Source organism: Lineus longissimus, chromosome 3, assembly GCF_910592395.1.
Source record: "Lineus longissimus chromosome 3, tnLinLong1.2, whole genome shotgun sequence".
Classification (NCBI taxonomy): Eukaryota; Metazoa; Nemertea; class Pilidiophora; order Heteronemertea; family Lineidae; genus Lineus; species Lineus longissimus.
This window is the reverse complement of record NC_088310.1, coordinates 18516715-18544333: the sequence shown is the minus strand read 5'-3', so window position 1 is coordinate 18544333 and position 27619 is coordinate 18516715. Positions and strand designations below refer to the sequence as shown.

General features: G+C 41.4%; 1 protein-coding gene across 3 annotated transcripts; it reads right to left on the bottom strand.

Moving 5' to 3' along the window:
• Window positions 1-5214: 5214 nt before the first annotated feature.
• LOC135484099 (inositol-tetrakisphosphate 1-kinase-like) lies at window positions 5215-27380 on the bottom strand. Of its 3 annotated transcripts, none has more exons than XM_064765212.1 (11): window positions 27169-27380; window positions 26665-26689; window positions 19577-19702; window positions 16361-16475; window positions 15335-15430; window positions 14715-14758; window positions 13698-13857; window positions 12644-12711; window positions 12254-12331; window positions 10387-10555; window positions 5215-9964 (listed from the first exon to the last, which is right to left on the bottom strand). In XM_064765212.1, exons 1-11 carry the CDS (start codon window positions 27243-27245, stop codon window positions 9765-9767), a joined length of 1158 nt encoding a protein of 385 aa, XP_064621282.1. In that variant the 5' UTR covers window positions 27246-27380; the 3' UTR covers window positions 5215-9764. The 3 variants fall into 3 exon arrangements, with proteins under 3 accessions (XP_064621282.1, XP_064621281.1, XP_064621283.1); XM_064765211.1 differs by lacking the exon at window positions 14715-14758 and adding an exon at window positions 14614-14660; XM_064765213.1 differs by lacking the exons at window positions 12254-12331; window positions 14715-14758 and adding an exon at window positions 14614-14660.
• Between the last annotated feature and the right edge of the window lie 239 nt (window positions 27381-27619).

Sequence of the window (27619 nt, the reverse complement as noted above, 5' to 3'; positions counted from 1 at the left end):
GCCTGCATCGTCCTTTTTGATTGAGCCTGCTAGAGGAATGTGGCCTAGTTCGGACTGGTTCGCCCTAACCCCATGGAAATGAAAGATAAAAATATTTTCATGGCTGCGACCAAAATCGGGGTGTAAACGGGTTATTTATAAATTTCACTTGCCCTTATGATTACAACCTTCGTTTTCAGTTCTCATCTATGTTCTGCCCATCATAGTTGGGATTTACACCGATATTTACGCTGGACGATACACCTCTCTCTTCTACGGTCTTTGCCTGAAGACAACAGGTGAACCATCTTAATACTCTATTTCTCTCTTTGACTGATTGTGCTTGAAAATCAGGCAAGTTTTTCCATCCTCAGCCCGGAGAATCAATCCTAAACTCAATGGAATTCAGGTGAGCTTCTCCGTCCTCATCCCGGAGAAACAATCCTACATGTAAACTCCAAGCAATTCAGGTGAGCTTCTCTAACCTCACCCCGGAGATTCAATACTAAACTCCAAGGAAATCAGGTGAGCTTCTCTAACCTCACCCCGTAGAATCAATCCTAAACTCCAACAAAATCAGGTAAACTTCTCTAACCACACCCGGGAGAATCAATCCTAAACTCCGTGGAAATTAGGCAAGCTTCTCCGTCCTCATCCCGGAGAATCAATCCTACCCCAAGCAATTCAGATGAGCTTCTCTAACCTCACCTCGGAGAATCAATCCTATATACATGTACATATACATGTACATGTACTCCAAGGAAATCATCAAGGGAACTTCTCTAACCACACCCACACACAATTTTATTGCGTGTTGATTTATCTCCGACATTTTCTTCTGTTCTTCAGGGAGTTTGTTGGGCACTGTCGTGGTTTTTGTCTTTGAGGATTCGTGGGACATCACCAAATTTCAGGTCAGTGAACTTTACACGCTGTATGCAGAATTTAGGCTACTCTAGGTCCATCCAACACCATTAAAAAACTCTTATAGATACAACAGTGTCTGACCCTTTGAAATGTATATCAGAGGGATATCTGAACGTTCCCTTGCTTCAATTTCAATCTGGCGGTCATGGCCTCTATTGAACTATCTACCATCTGTCAGAACACAATAGGGTCGAACACTTTTTCTAGGGGGACATTTTCTACTTCTATACCGGCTGTGAAGACATTATAGCCCATTATGTAATAAGTTACACAGGGGGCATAATATTTAGGCCTCTTCTTCACCACTGCTATGTTATCTTGAGCACATTTTGGATCCACTCGACCGACCCGGACTCTGTGAAGGGAAGAGTTACGTGCGGAGTGCCTCCGATTGTTCAGAATGTTGCAATTTCGATGGGCGCAGGATATCAAATTTGTCGCCAAATGTCGACACCAAATGTCGATGATAATCCTCCGAACGTAAATCATCTTTTTATTCCAGATGAAATGTTTTGTGGCGCTTTATACAGTGAGCCTCGTTCTGATACTGGTGGGCGCCATCTTTATTGCACCAGTTTTGCTCACATTTGGAAAGCAGCAAGTTTCACACGCATCACGTGACTTGACATCGGCCATCAGATGGTAAGTTTTATTATTGAACATTAACTTTACCAAACAGACCAACAGAGGGAAAGGCCTGGTGCATGTGCTTTCTGGGAAAGTAAAATAAATATTTAAAATATATTGTATTGAGTTAAGAGCGTCAACTGAGCTCTTGTTTTATAAACAACATTAGGCGATTCGTAACGTGAAGTAGGAGGAAACTGGATACCCCGTATAGGGAATATGCTGTCGAAGAGAATAGCCCTCTCTCACATGAGTATACCCGGACCGATCGGAGACCGGGCCCGGGAACTGTTTCCACTGCGATGGTGGTGCTATCATCAGGTTATGCCCCATCTTACATGTAGATTTCTTTTGAAAGGGTTATTTGGTTCATCCTCGTCGGAACCCTGATCCACAGAGCTTACGATGAATGCAATCGAATCTACAACTTCTGTGGCGAAACAAATCGTTATTACAACGCGGTCGGCCACGGGCTGGTCTTCATAACGGATGGACTCTCCGTCGCAATATTCCTCCTTGGGAAAGTGAGATACACCAGAAGGTCAACTGAAGATGGTAGGTACCGGTCAGCAACTTCATTGTTGCACCATTCAGTGCCAATCACAGAAGAACGGAGAGTTTTTAGAATTTTCGCCATCACTTCGGTTATGAGGACGGAAACAATGGGACCTTCGCCGAAATTGAAAAGGTCGCCACAATATTGTCATCATAAAGAGATGCTATAAGCCTACAGTCTTCATTCTATCATATTCTAGGCACTGATCAACTTCCTTTTCTCTCCCAATTCCAGGATTAAACTCGTGGAAGGAGATGGTGAACATCATCCAAACGCATGTGTTTTGCATGCGCCGCCGCAGGTCATTTGACGACACTCTAGCAAGCGTCTCTACGCCTGAGAATGTACAAGAAGAGGACAGAATCCTCCAGAGATTGAAGCTAAGAAAGGGCGTCCTCATGATCGCGCTCTTCTCAAGTAACGCCGTTGCGCTATCTGTGGTATTTGTGGTGGGTACCTGATCTTATATTGAATTTAAGGTGAATAAAACTAACTACTTAAAGACACGATCCTCGGACAGCGAGTTGTCGCCAACCTGGACGCCCGCCAATTCGACTTGTCGGGATCCTGACGGCACTTTCGCTGTAACCCGTAGAACAACTAAATTTACGACAGGCTGGAATGTCCTTGTAGCTATTGTTGTTGTATTTTGATGTATTCTCCTTTCAGCTTCACCGTGTGTTTGACTTGAACGAACAGAAGTGGCAGCCAACGTCACTGAAACATCTCATCCAATACAGCGAATATCTCCTGATCGTTTTCGCCGTCCCGGTCGTCGCATGTCTCAAAAGACAAGAGCGTCCAATGGGGAGAAACGGTGGAACAAGTCGGATGTTGAAAGCTCTTGGTATGTTCCCGAGGAAATCTTGTGATTGTCTTGTTTAATATGTTGAAAAGGGTATTCACTGCTGTGGCAAAGAAGTCTATTGCAATTGTCAATGTGGGACTCCGCCGCATCTTATGCCTGCCTACATGGCGGCTACACTTCCTGATGGTGGTATAGTGTGTCTTCCTAACAATGAATGATGGCTTTTGTCGGTTACGGACACAAGTTCAGAGTTTGATTAAGCTTTCGGACCTCTCCTTTAGGTATGCTGTTCCACCTTTTTTATTGTTTTTCCCCCTCTTGCTATTTAAAAGTGATGTTTCAAGTAGTGCTGCAGTTGCTTGTAGCTTGCAGCGTATCGGCCTATAGGCCTACCGGATGCCCACTCAGGCAAGGGAACGCCAGAACAATCCCCAGTTTTTCGGAACTGAAGTCAGGAGTTGGCGGCTCGGCGACTAGACGACAACTCCACTGGCCGCCGGAGTTGGCGTCCAGTGTGCTGCAAGCTTTACGAAAAAAATAGCGCGGTTAAACATTGAATCTTGCCCCCGACAGATACCGATCTACATGTCACTCTGTCTTTCAGGGATTGGGGCATCACTCGTGGCCGTTTCGCTGCTGATCGGCGGAGCACTGGACTCTGCTGTGTGGGGCTACGGGCTGCAGTCGATGTCAGCAGCCTGGCTACTGCCACAGTACCTCGTCATTGGAGTGGCTGTCCTCTTGCTTTCGACATCAGGTAAAAAACACCTTGATTCACAGACAATCAGTAACAAATCCAATCTCTGGTCTTAATAGAAACATAGTCAGAGCGGCTCATGGCCGGTCAATTCTTAGTACAGGTGAGGCCTGAATAATGTCAACACTTTGGGTGACATGAATAAAGACTAGCAAATGCTTTTACTTCAATTTTGTACAGAGAGGCCTAGTGTAAATGTACATGGAGTTTTAGATAAAAGCATTTACTACTCTTTATTCATATCACCCTTTGTGTTGGTTTTGGTGGATAACAAGCTAGGTTGTTTGGTTGTCGGTGTGGCAGTCTAAATGTTCTCCTGAAAAAAGTGTCCGTCTCCATTCTATGGTGACGGATTAAGGTATATATATTATGTTCCTATAGCTGCCTTGGCCGTCACTAGCGCAGAATTGAATCCTTTGTTCCCAGGACCCTCTATCCTACATGCCGACCTACCGGCAGTGAATCATAGTGTCACTCCTAAAGTCTCCTCCTTTGAGGGACGGATATACGCACGACGACGATAAATCGGCTTGCTATCCTACGACATTTTAAACTTGACACCCGCGTCACTGAGGAGGTTCGTAGGGTGTTGCATATAAGAAAACGTTGGGGCTTAATCCAAATAATAAACCATGCTTCCTTTCATATCATCACAGGTGTAGCCTTCTGCCTCTCGGAGAGTCCTCCCGGTTTGGAGACGTTCGTAGTGTCGGTCGCCGTGTGCCTTGCCGTAATTTCACTGATAGTGGAGTCACTCTTCAAAACTTTATTTCGTAAGTAGGATGACTGCACACTACATGTGCAGACACAAGACAGCGCGAAATCTTTTTATTGCTAGATATCTGACGACTGGAGGATTTTAAAGGACTCTTCCAAGTCGAGTCAGAATCCAAGGTCTGGTATTTTAAATTCTTGAGGTTAGGGCAGCTAATTATTCTTCGGACAACCATAACAACAGAACCAATTGGTAGATTGGTAGATTCTGTATCTTAAGTTTTCTCTTTTTTAGTTGAAGTCGATGTCTTTCGCTACGACATAACCTGTTACATCCTGGCGAGTATTACAATTGCGATGCTGGCGGTTGTCTTCATCCCGGTGTCCATCTGGTATCTGCGAGTGCAGGAGACCATAGCAAAGCACATTCAGTCCACAAGCGGTTCCCTGGGCGGTTCAGTAATCAGTGGTAGGGATGGCACCTCCTATGGGACAACATCAGTCAGGGAGAACGCCAGAAATGAAGGAACTGGATCATATGAGGACAGCACACTCAGCAGTCGCACCAGCTCCACCATGTACGCCAGGACCATTGATAGTAACCTCCTCTACGACAGCTCACTTGAAAACTCATCAGTTAACTGCGATTCCTTAAGACTGGGCGATATGAATGACCAATCAGATGAGGAGCATCAATGACAAGAACATGACAATATCAGAATCCCGGGGCAGTCATTTCGTCATCCTATTCATGTGGTCTAGTTTATTTTTAGCATGTACAGGCTAAATGAACTACTGGTGTGGGAATGCCATCGTTCATTTAAAGAATCAACACCAATGCAGATATCATCTTTTTAAGAATCATATCAATTCATTTAGCAATTTACACTTCTTTATCCCTGCAAGATTACCAACTTTAACTCTTTCAGCCCGCAAGCCGTATATACACGGTCTGCCACATTTGATTTCTCAGCCGCAGACCGTATACTCACGGTTTTTCAAATTCAAATTTCCAGCACTGTCACATGATGCCTTTGCCTTACACTTGTGGTGTAGGAACACTTGTCAGGAAACATATGACAATGCGTGGATGATCTTTTCAATCAATAAAGGTTTGATTGGTAGTTAATCAGATGGTAATGCAATAGTCTGCCGATTTGGAAAGTCTGATTTTCAGAAATTTCGCCTCGGTTTTCAAATCAAACTGCGCAAAGCGAGTTACGGGCTGAAAGAGTTAAACATCACCTTCTTCAGAAAGACCTTATATAAAAAGAAATACTATAGTCCAATTCATCTCACTGGGCGAGGGGGGCTCGATGGGAGAGCCAAAGACTCCTGAGTCCAAGACTTTAGCATCACATTACTTTTAAAGGGGGACTATAGGCAGGAGCAGTGGGGTTAAATTGGCCATTTTCGGGTGACTAATATGCACAGTAAGGACACTGGGTCATGTTAGATTCAGCACTAAATATATCTATTATACAAGCATGAATAGTTTTGATATACTGTGAGATAGGAAAGACCCACTTTGTAACTTTATTTTGCCTACCTAGCAGCTGCCTATAGTGTCCCTTTAAGAGCCACGACGTTCATTTTCATTGTATTTTCTCGTGGCTCAGGTAAAAATAACTGAACATTGCCATAGTGCATTTATCATCTACGCAAATTCACTGTAATTTGGCATTTTCAAATTCAAATTCAACTTCAATTTTCAAATTTCATAATGAGACAGAGTAACCTTTAATATTGGCAAGTGGAAGTGCACCTGATCGAAAATAGGTTTTGACTTCAAGTGACAGTGGAACCTCCCTTAGCAGACACCTCTCTATTAAGGACAACCTCTCTATTAAGGACAACCTCTCTATTAAGGACACTTATTTTGGTCCCAAATTGTTTGTTTCCCTTCTATTTGACCTCTCTAATCAGGACACCTCTCTATTAAGGATAACACTTGTCAGTCCCAAGGGCGTCCTTGATAGAGAGGTTCTATTGCACTTCACGCCATGGAAGTCACGACCACGAAAAGCTCAGAACCACATCATGCTCAAAGTTTAGGACTTCAATTCTCTGGGGTGACTACAATGACGCCGTCAGATACTGTACTAATGAATCACAATGTCATTTCTAATTATACCATTATCGCCAGTACAAATTCAATACAAATCTAAAGTCAGAGGATTAAGGATTCACCTGTAGAGACTGGATCCCTTTGTAAACAAAACAACAGCAATGAGTATGAATTTAAAAGAGATGGCCTCAACCAATTTCGTATCAAATTGTTACTTGGTCGAGATCAATAAAAATATAAACTATTTAAAGATACAGGTTCATTATTTAACAAAGAAAAATACCACAGACTGTCTTGTAAGAATATAAGATTCTGTATGTTCTTGGGTTTTTTTGCGCTAGTGCCTTACTTAGAATCATTTTATGTACACTCGAGTTATCTTATGCAACCATTACTTGGAACCCAATGACCTTTGAAGGTCAAATATGTCTGTTGCAGTTATGCATTAGAGGAACGCATTAAAGTTATTATTTTATGCGAGAAAACCACCAGATAAAGCAGTTTTCATGGACATATCTATCCATGAGCACAATGGGGATAACAGTTAAGACTGTCGACATGTTCCAGACCAGATCTCGTGATTACCTGGTACTTGATTTTTTTCAGAATTTTAAAACCTCTCGAATAATGCCCAATTATGCATTTTGGAAATTTGGAATTTTATCTTCAGTGCCTTGGAGTAACTGGTAAACTTGGCATTTGTTTGAACAGCCATACGAAAAGAACAGGTTAAGTAGTATTCGAGACGCTAGATGGCAGTGCTATATGTTGAGTCACGATTGCTCCTGACCAAATGAGATAGCCTTTATTATTATCATTTCATCCCATTAGATCATAATCAGTATAGAATACTGCAACCAATTCAATTTATTCTGTATTAACACCATTTGGTTATTACAGAGGTGAATAAGAAAGATAAACAATTTGAAATGTAAGTAAATAAACAGAAAGAGATGTATCAACATACCAACAATGCTTGCATGAGATAACTTCCCAAATACATAATCTATCAAGGCATTATCAAAAGTAACTAATCTACAGCAGCATGTGTAAATGCTTCACAGCTATACTACAATTATATATACATAATAATAAATCATCTCTATACATTTTATGTGCAACCTTGTAAGGCATATTTATTTATATTTAAAATGCAATAATTACATCATCAGATGATCAAGATTCAAGAATGAACAAAAGAGGGCAGCTCCTGGGAATTTGGTCCGGTGGTCATTTTGTTGCATCTCACACATCATACAGATGATAAGCGGAATCAGTACTCATGCAGAATGGCGAATCAATTTCTCAACCTGCTGAGAATCAGATAGGCTTTCAAACTAACTGAGCCAGCCTGCCCTAAACTATTCTTCCACTCCCGGCATTTTCCTAATTAGTCCACCTCGGTAAGTTGGTATGCAAGCCTAAATGAACATGATTCTTGGCAAGTTGGAAAGCTGATTCTCCGGGGTGATACGGAAACCTTTATAATCAGCCTGTAGTGTGGTTTTTAACTGATTTGTAATATTCTTGGATTTTTAAGCAGGTCTTGAATGGTTTTCTGTTGCAGTAACTGTTGAACTAAATGCTGTATTCTGATTGCACTGAAAACTTTCTCTCAAATCTGGGTGAATTGGCGCGATTGTTGATACAATGTATTCATGAATTGACGTAGCAAGAGCAATTTCCACATAAAGGCGATCATATCCCACATTGCGAGTCTTTGCTCAAATGACTAATTTGGGATAAATGACCATTTAATCACTCAAATGATTGAAAGCACCATGATATAGTTTAGAGGGGTTGAGGTAAACTTGACTATACCACATTCATCCATCATCAATACCTGTCATTTCGAAACTGGTGGTAACTTATAAAATCAAACACCAACCTCAAGATTGGGGTTGAAAAATACGTGCGACAGAACTCCCAAAGTGGAACTAGCTTATACCTCGATGTCTTAGAAATTCATGCAATTATTACCGCGTTGCATAATTTTCACATTGCACTTAGAAAGTGGAGATTGATATCAACCTCAGACTAAAACCCAATCACTCAGAGAATATAACTTGGTGTGTGAAATATAGACTCTCGAAAGATTATTTGGTCCCATAAATGTATGTGTGCCAAGGGCGTATCGGCTCTGTTCCCACCAAATGTCAATCTTTGCAGCCTGCAAGTCTTGATCCGATACAGAATCCTCACCCAAGTTGGTAGGGGCCTACAGTTTTAGAGCAAGCAACATTATAGCAAAAAGCTTATCACTACAAATGAGGCAGTGTCAAATACATTGCATTGATGTGACTTTGCATTTTTTCCATCACCGCCTTAAAAGGCAGTGCTGACTACCTCTTCATCATAGTTGTCAACAGTCAACTGCAACTGAGAACAGCCCATCTGTAGATGCTTCAGGTTGGCCCAGGGTCTGATACTACTTGATATCCGTGTGATAGATTTGGTGTCATAAGGTACTTGAACAAACCCTCAGTCACAGCTACCCTGGACAACTGGAGTTAAGAATGGACAACTGGAGTTTAGAATGGACAACTGGAGTTGAGAATGGACAACTTTTATAACAGCTTTAGTGTACATTTTTCAGCTTGACCTATAATAGTCCTATTCATGAACCATTTGATATCAGTGAGATTATAATTTTGTGTAATAAGCTACTTGCATTTGGCTCTGTGTTTCTAACAGCTGAATAGATAACAGATGAGTAAGAATTGCTTCAGTGGCCACACCCATTTCTAAATTCATCGATTGGGAAGACTGCATAGAATTCAACAAATGCCCTGAAAATATCTGCTTTATACCTCGAGGTTTTTTATTAGATATTCCCCGAAGAGCCCACATTTTGCCTTTCCTTTCTTACCGCTCTAAAAAAAATTCCCCCAAGAGTTCTCGGGTAGCAACAACGCCGCGGAACATCTTACGTTGAAGTGGCCAACATGTCCATGTTGCTTGGGACATAAACACGCTCAACCGTTCCGTGACAAATGAAGCAGATCTACGCCGTTCAACAAGGTCTCATCGCCTCATTATCATCGATGTCGATGGGAGCCCCGTTCGACGACGTAAACCTACTTCATTGGGAACGGAACAGTTGGGCATCCAAGGTGATAACCAAGTCACTACGAGTTGTTCCAAGGCATTATCACATCCAAGAATTTTCTTATATTCATTATAACATCACTTTAAAGGGTCAACACTGTCACCTCCATCACCATTACCGCGGTAAGAAATTTTCCTAGTGTGTGTGTGTCTGCGTCAGGATGATAAAAAAACAGCAGAAATATTGTGGATAAGCTGCCCACAGTTTTATACACTTTACTCAATTAAAAGACGCTGCTATACTATTCTGGTTTTCCTCATTTTTAAAACACGTCATATGGTCCTCTATCTTATGGTTTGCGGCATTGAATAATGACATTTTAGAAGCACATTCCTCCGGCTGAGACTTTGGTTTGCGTTTGAGAACGTCTTGAACGTGTGCCAGGAGCACGGGGAAGAAGTTAGGAATTCCGTCATAACCTGGGCAGAAAGAAGGAATGGGATCATTAGTTCGGAAAAAGATACAAACAGACATCTAGTGCTTATTGGTATTTCAAGGATGGAGCAGCATTGTTGTACCTTTCTTCCCCCTGAAATGGACCCTGCCTCCAAAAAAACGGACCTGAACATGAAGTTCCTCAAAATTGTCAGTAGGGCTGATTTTGCTCGGACATTTCTTAGGTTGTCACAAGTAGTACTGTCAACACGGTCAGGAGCCATCAAGACTTATAAGATGGCAGCATTCACCATACACTTCTTCTTCTTCAGCATTTGCTCTGTACTTGGCGGTGTTATTCTACAGAGACCATTCCTCATCCAAGGATGAGCATTTTTGTGTGCTACTACAGTTAGGCGCCAATTGGGTTTATTGGCCGTGTGACTGCATCTCTGACATTACATACCTGGAAAATTGTTAACATCTATCACAGCATATTGTTTTGTTTCGGCGGAAATGATGACATCAATGCCGAACAGTTCTAATCCAAATTTCTCCTTAAGGTTCTGTGCGAGGCTCTCAAGTAATGTGTAGCTAGGTTTAACTGGACTGTTATTGCGATCTGTAAGATCCAACTGAAAAAGAAACAGAATGGATGAGACGTCAAGAGGTGCCGTGGTGATGTAGTGCCTCGGGTCTCGGACTGGCAGGCACGAGGTCCCTGGTTCAAACTCCATAGCTCGAGACGCCAGGCATGTCTCTTTGCCTTACATGCCCCGAGTGGCAATGCCGATTGAAAAACACTACTGTAGTGCAATTATTATGCATGCAAATTTGATGAAAACGGGTATGTATTGGTATATCGCTCTATATGCAAAGTATAGTTGAAGTCTATATTCAGTACATACACATATTTTCACAATTGGAAATTTTCAAACTCAGGTTCAAATTTTCAAATTTTTGAATGAATGGAACAAGCCCTTATTGTCATTAAGTCAGATTTCAGTGTTACCACCACAGAAGGGTTAAAGAGTTATTGCACAATTATCAATTTCTTTTGGGTCTGCAGCAGCAGACCGAGGAGAAATCACTCAACGGCAACTTCAGTGGCAATAACATACAGGGACGTAGCTAGCTTTTTGGTCTTGGGGACCAAATGACACTTTTTTCAGCCAAACATGGTTATTTTTGCCCATTGAATCAACAGAATGAGGAATTTAAAGGAGAAATGTCATGAGATAATACCAGACCAGGACTAATGATCATCGAGTTCCTGTATAGATGGCACAACAGGGTATACACCCCTAAAATGAGCACAAACAGTTGGTAGACTCTTAAGCACATTTCCTGATAAATCCCAGAACAATCCTTCATACAGGAACTCCATGATATATACAGTAGAACATCTCTTAGGGGACACCTCTCTATTAAGGACAACCTCTCTCCTAAAGACACCAGTTTTGGTCCCAAATTGGTTGTTTCAATTCAATTTGACCTCTCCAATCAGGACACCTCTCTATTAAGGACAGCACTTCTCAGTCCCGAGGGTGTCCTCATTAGAGAGGTTCTACTGTACTTATTTAGGTCCGGGCAGGCATTACCTTAGGACAATCCTCCTTTAAACAGCGGGTTAAAGCCCACGGCATGAATCTTTCACCAGCACAGGAGATGAGAGAGAGAAGGGACAGCCAAAATAACGACCGCATCGAATTTCGATTTATTTTTTTTCAGTGAAAGTGTTAGAGATATATACAATGTTGTTAGGATGGATAAAAGCATAAATAAGTATTGCCACAAGATACAATAGCATTGAAAATTTTGATCTGGGTCTCGTTTGTAGAAAAAGCTGCAGCCACATTACATGTCTGTACTAAACCCTTAAAGATGCACATGCATAAACTTGAGAAGTATTCATTGGTACTTCTTGCATATCAAACTAACTTTGGGCAGGAAACTAGAGCCAACATTGGGTGCAATGGTCTGTGACACAGTGTACCCAGTGTTAATTAAGTCCAAAACGTCTGCCCCTTGAACAGTTGATTTGACGGCCTGATGGCATTTCCAGAGAAATTTTGTCTCGATTATGTTCCACGTATCAACTATATTTTGAAAGATTTTTAATGCCATCTACTCACTTTTAGGTTAAAATCCACACTTGCTACAAATATCAATTGTTGCTCTCAAAACACATATTGTACTTGAGAGTGGATAACAGCCCCGTATTACATGAGCTGCAACCCCAATGAATAAACCTCAGAACCACATGTGATCTGCAAGGGTTTACCGACAGACTATCTACTCGCTACAGATGACAAGACAGTATCACCAATTACATTGTGGTTTAGGATGGACGGCATTCCACCTCTCACCGGCACCATTGGACGGAGTGACACCTGTTCGCCATCGTGATTCTAAGCAGCAACGAAAAACAAACAAAACAACAATAGAGATAAATCAAGCAGGATGACAAGACATTCAAGAATACAGGCTACATTGATCTCTCATCATAGATTCTATGACAGGTATGATGGCCCATTGTGGATTCTCTGATGGGATTATCCCCGTCACAGATTCAATGATGGAGAATATCGCCGCCTGTGTAGTAAGGTACAAATAAACAACTCAATGTGCGTTTATCCAAAAAGCTTTTCAGGACCGTGTCTGAAAGCGACATGCAGCAACACGGATGCACTATCAAGTTACAGGCATCAAGACATATTTACCCTGTTTAGAAAACTTGACGAGTGAGGTTTTGAAACGTTATGGCTATCAAAAAATATGGTCTCGTGGTCTGGAATAAAAAGAGATAAAAATGAACAACCCAAAGTAGAATTACTAGTACACAAAGAGGAAAAGGTGATAGTCAGTCCTTCAGATGATATATTTCTGCGGCATTGTGTGAAGCAGATTGTTTTAGTGAGTAAATTGCGATCTAATTTGTATTACGTAACGAAACCAGCACTGCTATCCTAAGTCCAGTTATGAGTGATAGCTTTGTAAATCAGCCAGTCCTTCAGATGATATATTTCTGCGGCATTGTGTGAAGCAGATTGTTTTAGTGAGTAAATTGCGATCTAATTTGTATTACGTTTGAAACAAAACCAGTGCTGCTACCCTAAGTCCAGTTATGAGTGATAGCTTTGTAAATCAGCCACTGAAAGTGTTATTTCGGTGTTTGTTAATGATTTGAGCATGATTTAAGAACATTTCTCCACGAGGCAAAGCGTTCAATTGTCCAAGGAAAAGGGTTAGCAGGAAAGGCAATTTGGAAACTTTCTCCCAAATGTGTCCGAGTAGGCAATCCAGAAGAACTCTTCATTAATCTAATAGCATTCCGCGAAGTTACTATTTATAGCTCACAAGGTCATTTGCATAAGATATTGATGACGTTTTAGTCACGTGACAGTCGGACATCGACACTTATTTCTACGCATTTGAGCTTATTTCAAAGTCAATTATCTTTGACCCTGCATTGTTTTTAGCATGAATGATACCATAGAGTCAGAGAGAGAAATATTCAGAACAATTATGTAGTATTTCCAACACTCGGACATGTGCCAGATTGAATCTAACTGCCCTAGTTAGAAAGCCTGAATCCATTACGAAACCGCATGTTTGTCCGACATTGCCTGTAATTCAGCGATGGGGAAATAGAGGGAAACAGCTGCAGTGACCTCATCATCGCGGAATGCTATTGACTAATAGTCTGGCAAAACCTATCTTCCAGTCGGGACTAAGTTCCAGAGTGGCAAAGTTGTCAACAGTAGATGAACTTACCCCCTGGATGGAAGTTTTTGAGTGATGGCCTCTCAACGACAAAGTGGTAATCACCAATCACAAACACTTTATACAAAACTGCACCATGGTTGATAAACGTTTGGGCGACACAGGGCGGGGAGATGTCTTGTAAACCTTTTTCACTAAATATGATTGCCATCTAAAAAGAGGGATAAAGGAGAGTTAGTCGGGTGACATTCGAGGTGTAAAATGGTGCTTCTCAGTGTGAAAGTTTTCGAGGCAAGTTTGTGCGCCCCAGGTTAACTCTGGAAATACCAAGGCCCTTCTCTTCCCCGTTGGCAAAAGACTCCAGGTGATTTAACCAAGGATTCCTTGTAAGCTGGATATCGATATCATCAGCTGAACTTCTTTACTGATCATTTGTGATAACCAAAAACCTGAACAACTTTCATAGGAAAAAAAAGTGTTAGCCAGTTCAGACTACGTGACTCAAAGCAGCGACCCAATTGTCCTAATGTGCAATTTGCAGCTAATAAGATATGCGATCTTAGAACCCCCACAAAACTAGGTCAATGAGATGAGCAGCTTTGACTAGCCTAGTCGGGAAAAGGATCATTCATTATGGGGAGCAAACAGGTGGGAATTGTCAGTAACGTTGTCAGCTTTGTTCCGTCCTCGATGCTCGAATGTACAAAATGTATCAAAAAAGCACTCATTTGAGAAGACATAAGGACTTTTTGCTGTAATCATGGAGTTCACTCCACATCCATTCATCTGGGAAAATTTCTATGACCATGTCTTCAGAAGGGATCAGAACAATGGAGAAAGATATTCTGCATGTGAATGTACAGAGGAATTTCGCAGCCATAATGGCGTCCCGTAATGACTAAAACCAGCGCGACGTAACTGACAATCGCCACCTGGCGGGCTAACAGAGAGAGCAAATAAGACAAACCTCCATGCACTCAGCAAAGGTCTTGGGTGCTAAAGCAGGTTTACACACTGAAAAATAAAAACCATTTAGAGTACATCGCAAAAGCAGACGGTAATACACACCTGATGGGAGATGTCTAAGGCTTGTGAGACAGAGGCTTTACAAACTGAAACGACAAGTCATACGATGCAATATTTATTACAAATCAACCTTAGCCTGGATATTCAATGGTACATAGTTTTGGGGAGCTGCGATGGGGAAAAGGCTCAGGTCTCTGACTAGCGGTCACGATCTCCCTTGTTCAATCCCCACTGTCGGCGTGAGGTACTGGTTGGAAAGGCTCAGGTTTTAATGCTGATTGAGCAGCTCATGTCAGTCCTGCTGAAAGGTCTCAGGATAGAGAGAGGTCAAGGTGTAATCGGAAGATAACCTCTTGTTGATATCGGACTAGGTGAAAGTGAACAAGCAGCACAAAAGCACACATTTATCTGTTTGCTTCATCCAAATTCTTAGATTATCCCGCAGAAATGACGGCCTCTAATCACAGGGCAACTGGTTGCAAAAGCAGTCGTCGATTGACAATGCCAAAAATCGTATTCTCATCACCAACACAACTACATAAACATGGAATTTGCCAAATAGCGTTTTCAAGCAGAAACAAGTCCTGAGCATATCGAGGGGCACGACTCTGGCTAACCAGTCCAGTGCCTCCAGACAGGCCTGAACACGCCCTAGAACTTACCCAAAGGGTAGCCTACACCGCCTTCTTCTAATAACCGTTTATTCGTTTCGACATCCTTTGTGTGTAGCTCTACAAATGGTGGGGTGTATATCGTTCCTGAAAAACACATAAGGGAGAAATAAGGATAAACATTACAACGTAATGTTTTTCTTCTTCAGCGTTCGCTCTGCACTTGGAGGAGATTTTCTCCAGGGAGTATTCCTCCACCAAGGCAGGATGAGTGTTTATGCCTATCACTATGGTTATGCGCCTATTGGGTTTATTGGCCTAGTAGTGAATCTGACTTCGATAAGAGGTTGAGTCCACGCAAGCTACTCATGTTTCTCACTTGGTGGGGTCTTTAACCTGCCCTGGCATAGACACCAGCTACAAGGAACCTCAGTTTTATTGAAAAGTCTCATTCGAAGGATTGTGAAGAGCTAGGAAGTTTAGTTCCTTGAAAGCCACCCGGTTCTTCCAGAAATACAATCCTGGGTTCTCCCTGGGATCAAATCTGGGCCCTTTTGCGTGGTAGCACACAGCACTTGTCAGTCCCGAGGGTGTCCTTAATAGAGAGGTTCTACTGTACAATTTCTGCCACATGCTGGCCCCTATTGGCTAAGAGTGACACTAACCAACCAGGCTCCAGTCAGAACTGGTATACATGCACATGATTATGTACCAGTGGTGTGTTTGGCAATTACTTTCATTGATTATACTCACTAGTATTTGTTCAAAGGTTGTTAACGAAATGATAATAGAGCTATACAAGTACAAACCCAATGGTAACATATAATATTGGACAAAAGCAGACTGACTGGTACCAACGAGAATAACCTGCTCTATTCAGTTTTGCAATGGTTCTTTTCGAACTTTTCAACTAAAATTTGCATTCAGATATCCCGGATACTTATGTCAATGTACACGTATCTGGTTTGGGAGCAACTATTTCTGCTGTAACTTTTGTTTCATGTGCGATAAGCACCTTACTTAAAACGATAACAGCATTTTTATTCTGCCCCCAAAATGCTGTCGCCTCAGTCTTACCTTGTCCAAACTGACATTCCTGGACTATTCTGTACTGATTGCCTCTGTCCATTAATTTTCTTATATTTTCAACTGGGTCGATTACAACGATTTCTGGATGGTTCATAATGTAATTCTGAAGTGTACAAAGAATAGGTATACACATCAAGGAATATCCAATCATTTACGAACGGACTATAGATACATAATTTGATGAAATGATAACAAAATATCACAACATCGATACATGTGCATATTGAGTGCATGATGAACTTTTTTGTTATGATAAATATTCGCTGTTATCAATCCATTATCATAAATTTCACTGAACTCATGCTGAAAAAGATAAATATCGTCTGAATGCTGTAATATTCCAAAGGCCTTGCTATTGTTATTTGCGCTTGAGATTAACCGACCACATGAAACAGATAATCCTTTTTGAGCGTAAAGAATGACAACCTTTGTGAAATGGTTATTCAAATGAGATATACAATGTAGACAGTTTATCTATGTCAATGTCAACAACAATTTCGATGAATAAAATAGTTTTCCTGCATTAAAATGAAACGGCCAGGGGCCATTGTGCTCACCGTATACATCTTTTAGTAGGCAGGATCATGCTTAGTTTAGAGGTGAATATGGTGAACACAATCAGGCATGAAGACTTTTTTTAGATGTGTATTGATGTCAAGTAATAAGACAGGGCATTATATATAAGTTTATGATCCAACCAATAATTGTCTATGACATCAACAAGATCAATATCGTGTGATTGCTAAGAGTCCCTGCAATAAAAAATTCATCGAAAAAAAGTCATTAATAAGCAAGATATTGCACGTCCTACTTTTTCAGTTTTGACCCCCTGGTGGCCAAATCAAGAATCAGATGAGGCCAAAATTCGGTGTCAGAGATTATCTGATGTAGGGGGTTACATGTACCAACTTTCAAGTTCATAGCTTCAGCAGTTGAGAAACGTGCCATAGTTACACTCTAATGGCCAATTTACGCCATTTGACCTCTGTGACCTAGAAAAGGAGGTCAAATCCAAAAATCGTAGGACATGTGGTGTATCCTTGCTAGAAGTCCCTGCCATAAAAATTTTATCGAAAACAATTCACTCAAATAAGCAAGATATTGCACTTCTTCCTTTTTCCATTATGGCCCCCTGGTGGCCGAATAAAGAATCAGATCAGGCCAAAATTCGGCATCAAAGGTTATCTGATGTAGGGGGTTATATGCACCAAGTTTCAAGTTCATAGCTTTACTGGTTAAGAAACGTGCCATAGTTTACACTCCAACGGCCAATTTACGCCATATGACCTCTGTGACCTTGAAAAGTAGGTCAAATTGAAAACCCGTAAGACATGTGATGTATTCTTCCTAAGAGTACCTACCATAAAAATTTTATCGAAAACAAGTCACTTATAAGCGAGATATCACACTTTAGATATCCACTTTTGGCCCCCTGGTGGCAAAGTTGAGAATCAGATCAAACTGAAATTCAGCACCAGAGGCTATGTGATATAGGGGGTTATATGTACCAAGTTTCAAGTTCATAGCTTTAGTGGTTAAGAAACGTGCCATAGTTTACACTCTAACGGCCAATTTACGCCATATGACCTCTGTGAACTTGAAAAGTAGGTCAAATTAAAAACCCGTATGATATAAGATGTATATTTGCTATGAATTTGGCCCCCTGGTGGCCAAGTTGAGAATCAGATCGGACCGAAATTCAGTGTCAGAGGTCACCTGACCTAGGGGGTGCTGTGTACAAAGTTTTAAGTTCATAGCCCTAGCGGTTAAGAAACGTGCCACTGTTTTTTAAATAGGATACGACGACGGACGACGACGACGGACGACGGACACTGCGGTATTACATAAGACTCCCCTACAGTGAGCCAAAAATCAAGAAAATGTAAGATACAAGTCAGAAAAGACAAAAGGGAAAAGATAAAAAATAATAAAATAAAAAAATATTTTTGGCCGTCCCTGACCGGGGTTTGAACTCACGACCTTTGGATTGCCACAACACGAAAAACACAAAACATGCAATTTCGGCCATATCTGTGTCTGCGTTGTGACCTCTGTGACCTCGACAAGTAGGTCAAATTATAAACCCATATGATATATGATGTATCCTTGCTATGAGTACCTACCACAAAAGTTTTATCGAAAACAAGTCATCAATAAGCGAGATATCACACTTTTTAGATATCCACATTCGACCCCCTGGTGGCCAAATTGAGAATCAGATCGGACCGATATTCAGCACAGGAGGTTATCTGATATAGGGGGTTATATGTACCAAGTTTCAAGTTCATAGCTGTGGCGGTTGAGAAACGTGCCATAGTTACGCTGAAACAGCCAATTTATGCCATTTGACCTCTGCAACCTTGAAAAGTAGGTCAAATTAAAAAATTGTACGATATATGATGTATCCTTGCTATGAGTACCCACCACGAAAGTTTTATTGAAAACAAGTTATTGATAAGCGAATTATCACACTTTTTAGGTATCCACATTCGGCCCCCTGGTGGCCAAGTTGAGAATCAGATCAGACTGAAATTCAGCACCAGAGGTTATCTGGTATAGGGGGTTATATGTATTAAGTTTCAAGTTCATAGCTGTGGAGGTTGAAAAACGTGCCATAGTTACACTGAAACAGCCAATTTACGCCATTTGACCTCTGTGACCTTGAAAAGTAGGTCAAATTAAAAACCCGTATGATATATGATGTATCCTTGCTATGAGTACCTACCACAAAAATTTTATTCCAAACAAGTCATTAATAAGCGAGATATCACACTTTTTAGATATCTACATTCGGCCCCCTGGTGGCCAAATTAAGAATCAGATCGGACCGAAATTTAGTGTCACAGGTCATCTGACCAAGGGAGTCCTGTGTTCAAAGTTACAAGTTCATAGGCTTAGCGGTTAAGAAACGTGCCACTGTTTTTGAAACAGGATACGACGACGACGACGGACGACGACAGACGACGACGGACGACGGACACTGCGGTATTGTAAAGACTCCCCTACGGTGAGCCAAAAACAACGCCAAAGCATTTCTTCTTCCTGTCTTGTTGTGTGTTTGCTCAAAGGCGGCAGCGCGATGCCATATATTCCCTTCTGACATATGGGCCAAGAGCCTCTTCAGCCAGTCCCACGGCCCAGGCACTGCATTCAACCCTCCCACGCCCAAATTCTACCTCGTATAATAGGCCATTGCATTCTCACCTGAAATGTGTGGAAGAGGTTTTGTGCATTATGATTGCCAAACTCCGCCTTGACCATCACATCAGAGATCTTGTGGATGATGATGTCGAAGGGACCTTGGTCTTCTAAAGATTTCTCCAAGTCAATCTGAAAAATGGAATGGGACAATTACTGCTAAATAACCAAGTTTAAACAGGGTCTGTGATAGAAACGTTTCCATACTGGCAGAGAACGAAGATATTTCAAATCAAACAGATGTGGGCGTGGATTTGGCCGCATACCAACACTGCACAAGGCAACGAGAACAACAAACCATAATCATTAAGTTTTCGTGTAGTTATTTAGTAAACACTCCAGTTATTGAAACAACCACCCTCAACCGTTTGAAGACCAATATTGACCTGGTCCTGGACCTGTGGTTTAGTGAATATTGCGGGTAAACTAGACCAGTGGGAGAAATATTGGGAAGTGCGTTGCAACAAAATGTACCTCAAAGTAAAAATGAGGCCAAACTGAATTTATGATGTGTTTTCTAAGTGCTTTTTCCTCACATTGCTTTTTTCAGGAAAATTGACAATACAAAGTACTGAGAGGATGTACCAGTCTCATCCTTTTTATGTCAAGAGGAACCAAGTATTAGTAACAAAACAATAACCGTATTCCATCTGAAAGTCTATTTAAACGACCCTGCAGGCCCTACAGCAGGGGGAGGCCAATCCTGAACTTCTGTGTCTTTCACCCGGCACTGATGATGGAGCCTAATGCCACGAATAAACCCACAGGCGTCCAGGGTCAGTAATGTGTGCAAGGGGAGGAGCATACAACTGACCCTAGTATTCGAGGATGGGGTCGTCAGACATTTGAAATAGGTATTCGGACAGTGTGACTGACATTTTTGCTTGAGACCACATCTAACATGTTATGGAATTACCATATTGTGGAGGAATTCCCTGTCCCACTGCATGAAATGCGGGAGACAGCCCTAAAGTCTAATGAGGGGGGTTAGAGAGGAATAATTGTAAGGTTGGAGAGCATGCATTAAACTGCAGGGGGCTCCGAGTGGTTTGGAAGGGAGTTCGCAGCCCCTGCTTATGGCGAGGGTAAACCCCACAAGCAAATCAACAAGACTGTTGCTTTATTGAATTGACTTTGCAATGTCACAGCACAAAATGATGATGTGCCAACTGCAACTGCTGCCACAATATTAATAAACAGATGTGTAATTTAATCAATAAACTGTGTCATCACGTTTGATGATGAGTAAAGTATCGATCAGAGTTTTCTTTTTCAGTTATAATGGCTATATTTATGCAGACATGACATGTATAAGTACTAGATAATAACAAAACCGCAGTCAAAACACTTTAATTTGGCAAACTGCAGTTATTTCGACATAAAAAGATGCTCACCACTGGAAGGAAAAATTTATTCAATCTTGAAAATAACTAACTGCTAGTGCTATATATTGAAACGAATCAAAAGTTCAGGCGCTAATCTCTGGTATCCTGCCAACTCAATCATGAGATAGTCTAGATGACCTGAACCACCTGCTTTCGAATTAGTGCCAGACCTATCCAGATCTATTGATTGGCCAAAAATGATAGGTTGGAATATTCAATTTACACATGCACGTAGTCCCAGTAGGGTCGTTTACACGTACCGAACCGAACCCAACCAGATCCGATCACAATGCTCATCACAGTATCATGAGTTATGTGATGTTGTCAGAAATATGTGTCGCGTTTACACCCCACATGGCATAGAAATTGGATAATGCCATTCATGAAAAGTTAAAATTTGAATTGAGTTTGAAATTTCCAATTGCGCAAATATGTTCCGAATATATATGTCAACATTGCTGTTGTGATCAGCGATCCCTATAGGGAACTTTGAGTCATCACTATCCCATTAAAGGGACACTATAGACAGTTGGTCATAAGGCATGATAACATTACACTAAGTTGCCAATAGGGGCCTCTCATTAATGGCCTATGCCGTTCATGAAAAAGTTGAAATTTGAATTGAGAGTTTGAAATTTCCAATTGCGCAAATATGTTCCGAATATATATGTCAACATTGCTGTCGTGATCAACGATCCCTATAGGGAACTTTGAGTCAACACTATCCCATTAAAGGGACACTATAAACAGTTGCTCATTAGGCATGATAACATTGCACTAAGTTGCCAATAGGGGCCTCTCCCATCTCACAGTACGTTGAAACTAGTCACGCTTGTATGAGGAATGTATTTAGTGCTGAATCAAACATCCATTGCCCTTACTGTCCATCCTAGTCACCTGGAGATGGCCAATTTAACGATCTGCTCCTGCCTAAACATGCTATAGTCCCCCTTTAAGGCGTGTGATAGTGCATGAATTGATCAGGAGACAAGGACAATTGCACAAATTTTCAACCTGTTGGCTGAATTCCACTTGTGAGCAAACATTCTCAACAATATCCAGCCCCATGTAAGTTTTAACGACAAACATCTTGAAACTTAATACATGAATACTGTGCCAATTTTTGATATTTTGCATCAACTTGACAACTCGGTGAGAGGACTTGACCCATAACAGACAATTGAATAATCTGGGCCAGTTTCTTGAGGAACAGAAGAATATCCCTTAGCGGACACCTCTCTATTGAGGACAACCTCTCTATTAAGGACACTAGTTTTGGTCCAAAATTGGTTGAATTCAATATGACCTCTCTAATCAGACATCTCTCTATTAAGGACAGCACTTGTCAGTCCCGAGGGTGTCCTTAGCAGAGAGGTTCTACTGTATTTTAAAATCATCGAGTAAGACCCTCATCGACCTCCATGAACTGAAATACCACTTCTAAGTGGCTTACCCTGGCAGTTACGCCAAATATCATTCATATAGCATAAAATCCTTTCTCATATCAATGACCAGGCCTATACTTGCATGCATATCAATCATAGGCCTGATTACCACTGACCTCATAGAAAGGATTTTCGAGTATCCTTACCCATATTGGCAAGAATAAAGACGGTTTTAGTCTTTTTACTTCATGCATCTGAGGCCGTCTTTGTCTTGAATCAAACTACTGATGTCGGAAAATAACGGGGTTGCCAAACAAACAGTGGGCGTGATCCCGTCACCAATTCTTGCTCTGATAGACCATAGACCATAGACGACAGAGGAACCTCCCACAGTGGCACCTCTCTAATAAAGACACCCCCTCAAGGACACAGCATCGGGCGCCAAACTGGTCGTTCTCATAGAATTTGACCTCTGTAATCAGGACAACTCTCTATTGAGGACGACATGGTGTCCTTATTCATAATGTGATAGAGTAGCTCTCCTGTAGTTGTAGTTGGCACACAGTATACACCTTTCCAGAAATGGGGCGCTGAGTGTCCGAAATAGTGATGTGATAAGAGGAAACTAGGCCTTATGGTGGAGGGACAAAGGAGATAGTCATGGTTGACCAACACACTTGAATGCCTTTAATGACACAAGGGGAAAAAGTTAGTTCCAATGCAAGCCACCAATTTCAGGAAGCATGTATAATCATGAACTATACATGTATATCACAAAGCAGATTTTAGGACCTTTTGTGAGAATTGTAGATATTCACAAAGCCTGAACAAGTTAGTGTGGACTGATTTAGGACAAGCAATTTCAACAATTAGGTTCCACTGTTTGAGGACATCATATAATTGAGACCATCCCAATTGTCACACATACTGTAGAACACTTAGAAACCTAGGTTGTTCTCAAACATATGTCTACAAATTATAAAACTACTCAAATATGCTTCAAGAAGTGTTCTCAAAAGGGCAATGAGGGGTATGTGGGTGATATTGCCAGCCCTGATTAACGAGGTCAGGGTTAATGAAACAGCCAAACAACACTCAAAAAAAATTTTTAGATCACTCCAAATTATCATTGAACTTTTATTGATCCTATATTGATTCAGTTTTAAAACAAGTTATTCAACCTTAAAGACTTGATTTGCTTTGAACCTTTGACATATATGCACAATAAACAAGTATAATGACTTTTATGAATTGTGAGCGACATATTCTCCACATTTGTGTGACCAGCAGATCAGCAGAAGAATCGGTGCACTCCAAATGACCTTCAACACCTTCTAAAGTCTTCTCTAACAATGCCAAGTACCCAAGGCCAAATTGGCACTGAAATAGGTGTCCTTATCAGGCGTGTAGCTAGAGGGGAGCTGCAGGGGGCATATGCTCCCCCAGAGGGCACCAGAAAATGTGTTTATGGCCATGATTTTGCCTGAAAAGTGGCATCAAAAGTCATTTCGCTCCTCCCCAACGGCCCCAAGACCAAAATGCTAACCAAAGCATCCTGTTTTGAGGCACGCCAGAATGATGGAACTCGGGTTAGTTCGCTTAAGGCTGGTTAAGGTGGGTTTGGGCGAATCAAAATCCCATTTACATGTTGAACCGAATAGGTCTTGATCCAAATAGAACACGCACCGTGTTTTGAAATAGGCCTTATAAGACCCAACACAATTTCAGTCAATTTGTTCCCATATGCAACTCCAATCGACTGAACCAAATTCCATCCATGTCGCAATTAATCGACCTGCCCTACGTAACTACATGTAGATCAAATATGCTGTAAATATACAGCGTTGATTACAAGCGTGGATCCATAATTGATATTCTCCCCGCGCTATTGCCACGCAAATCATAAAGCTAACAAGATAGATCGGTGACATAACTTACTGATTTCATTATATCACACTGGCATTGAACAAATAATTGTTTGATCGGATTTATAGATTTACCGCCTGGATACATGTATATGTGCGTCAGCACGTCAACAACAAACAGGTAACGGATGTGCCGCACGGTCAGATGCGGTGCTCCGGTTAAGGGGTGACCAGACGTACCACCATTTTGGCTAGACCTCCAAATCCTGAAGGAACTCTTTCCAAATGAATGAAATGCTCATTTCAAGGCCGGCAGTCTATTCTCTGGAAAACAAAGAACATACTCCTGCCCTTGAAATAAGCATTCACTACGTTTGAAGGAGTTCTAAGTGCTTTATGATTTCAAGTTGTGGCCAAAGTCAACCTTTGAGCTTGCAGCACACTGGATGCCAACTCTGGCGGAAAAGACAGCCAGGTGGTCTGGCATACCCAAGACACTCCCAGCCAAAAAGTTGGCACTGTGCAATGGCTTCATTACGTCAGATGTCTGTTTAGTTCATAAACTGTTGCATTGCGAGTTGCCTTGCAAATGAAAACAGAAGCTGACAATTAATTACAACATAGCTTTGTCGGAGGTCTGTCCGACAACTAAAGCATTCCCGACCACGATCTACCAAGGCAAGAATTGTGATGCGTCCATCTTTGGATAGCAGTAGAATGATGCAGGCGCCGGGCTCATAACCCAATTTTTATAAGTGTGTGACTTGAAAATATCGATTTGGCCTATTTATCATGGGATCTAGCATAACATACTGGAGTTTCAGAAGTTTTTTCTTATGTTATGCCTCAAATAAAAGGTACACCTTGATGTATAGTTACAAAGCAGAAAAATCATTGACAGATTGTGTGTGTAGGAGTAGGCCTATTATTCATATATATTCAAAGGCATGATGTATTAGTTCATGCAGCTGTCAATCACGGAATGTGTTTAAAGGCCTACATACATGTACATCATGTGGTGCATTACTCACTGAGTCATTGAACTACAGTAGAATAGAACCTCCCTATTAAGGACACCCTCGGGACTGACAAATGCTATCCGTAATTGAGAGGTGTCCTGATTAGAGAGGTCAAATTGAATTGAAACAACCAATTTGGGACCAAAACTAGTGTCCTTAAAGAGGTGTCCGTTTAGGGAGGTTCCATTGTATATTTTATTAACAAGCTGCTGTGAAAGTGAAAGAGTTTGAGATATGCAACGTACACTCGAGGGTATGTCGGATGAGACTAAAGGCTGTGGTCACTTGTACATGAGTGTCTGTGCCAGGTGGACAGTAGCCTCTAGTGGACTCCATACTTCCGGCAAAAACCCAATAGGGTTAGGACGCCGGTAATGATTCGTTGATGATGATGATGATGAGAGCACAAAACGTTATATTTCAACTGAAACTTCAAATTCATAAGTATCTAAAAACACTCAATTCGCCAGAATTGGACAGTGCATCATGAATGCAGCATGGAGCGAGATACTGACAATTTTCGGCTTTTTTGGCGTGCAGTCCCAATTTTTCGTGAAATGGAGTACACATGTAGCCTTGTCAAATGTTTTCAAGACAACTTGTCACTTTAAAATTATGTCAGCCCTTAGCCCAACTGTAGGGGCCTACATGTTCAGCTGAAGTAGACTGACCTAACTCAATTAGACATTGATTGATATATCATGCAGCATCAATTTGGCCCGATTGTCAGTTGCATTTGGTCTCATAGTAAGTTTTTTATTGTTTCAAAGGAAATCTGCAGGGCTGTCGCCCAGTTTTCCAATCACCTCTGTTCTGAGCAGGATGCCAGTCTTACAGAGGGTAATTGTTAGGCTTTCCCAAGGACACAGATATGATACAGCAATGATCCGTCCAATATTCTAAGAAACCCCAGGCAACCTGATTATGCTAGTCAGTCTAACCACTACACCATCAAAAAATATCACAAATGAGGAGAATTTTAAGAGAACAGAGATGGAATAATGGATGGTGGTCATCGAAAAAAGGGAGTCTGAAATTGCATGATCTTCAGGTGATTTTAAGCCCAGCTTAGCTTGAGGAGGCAGCAACTCCAAACCTTGCCAGGCAGACTGTCCCAACATTTCATATAGGCCTATATTCAGTGTGGGATGAGGAAAAGAAATGAAACAGGACTGTAGAATATGATATTTACAGCCGAGGACATGACTTAAAAAGAGTTATATTAGAAACAGCGTCAAAAACAGAGGAGCTGGTGTATGTAGGAAAGCTGTTGGTGGCCTCTTCCAGGATGTCCAAAGATTGACTGTCTGGAAATTTTTAAGTTCCTCAACACAAGACTTCTTCCGATGTTGAAAGAGAGCCCCTGCCTGGTCTTCAAGAATGGTTTATTCTTAAGCAACATACGGTACATGCCACTACTTCATCTGACAGGAATCTTACCGTGACAACTTCAATATTGGCATCCCTAGAAGAATAGAAGAAGAAATATATGAGTTATGAAACATGCAATTAAATTAAAAGCAGACAGGTGGTGACCATTATTACTATTCAACAGAGAATACCACCAGGAAGGCAATGACGAATGAGCCATGTCCAGAGCCATGTCCAGATGCATGAACAAAATACGCCAACTTATATGCATGATTCGCAGTTGAGCGCAGCACAGTGTTTTCTTTGAGATATGTGTAGAGGTCATGTCACTTGTCAGTTACGCCCAAACCGTAACGTCGCCATGCATGATCATGATCATTGAGGACCGAAGTTCCGATGTGTCGTTTGCCATTGGGTGATTGACTTGAATGGCATTTTTATGGTCACTTCGTGTTTGATCATGAAAATATTTTGTACAGTGGTCTCCCTAGGTGGTACATGCGTATCTAGAAAATTAAGTATGCTGAAATGAAAATAGGGTGTGCTGGTCTGCACTGTTTAGTGTTTGTTTACCTGCACACTTCTTCAAAATGGTGGAAGTTCAGCTTTTTGTACTTTTTCTCCGTGATCCACACCCCAACCCGCGGCATTTTGGACGTCAGCAGTTAGCAGTCGGTTTTGGAAAAGCGATTCAGTCACCCCTTTAAATTGGGGATCAGCCAAATGCGGTTAAAATAAGAAAACAGAGACGTATTTTTTTGCCGTCCATCCAAACCTGGTTGCGAATTCACCATACTTCGAATATACCAAGCGAAGGGGGGACTTGTTAATTTATGCAAGTTTCTCGTATGAATCTATTTTTGTCTGTCATGTGACCTTCCTCGGCAAGTTCATAACGCGGGAAATGCGAATGACTTCGGCGATGGGTTCGTTCAAAACCTGGCAATGGCAATTGGCAATTGGCAATGGAAATTGGCAATGGCTATGCCAAAAGTATATCAAATATGGAAGTTGGATAAGTTGA

Bases quoted from the DNA above. Each gene is read 5' to 3' on its own strand.
- LOC135484099 (XM_064765211.1), bottom strand. From the start codon at position 27,245: ATGCCGCGGGTTGGGGTGTGGATCACGGAGAAAAAGTACAAAAAGCTG. The intron at 15,431-16,360 runs GTAAGACTGAGG...TGTGTTTTTCAG, and splicing joins GGAATGTCAGTTTGGACAAG to GAACGATATACACCCCACCA. The intron at 14,661-15,334 runs GTAAGTTCTAGG...TTTATTTTTCAG, and splicing joins CGGTGTAGGCTACCCTTTGG to TGTGTAAACCTGCTTTAGCA.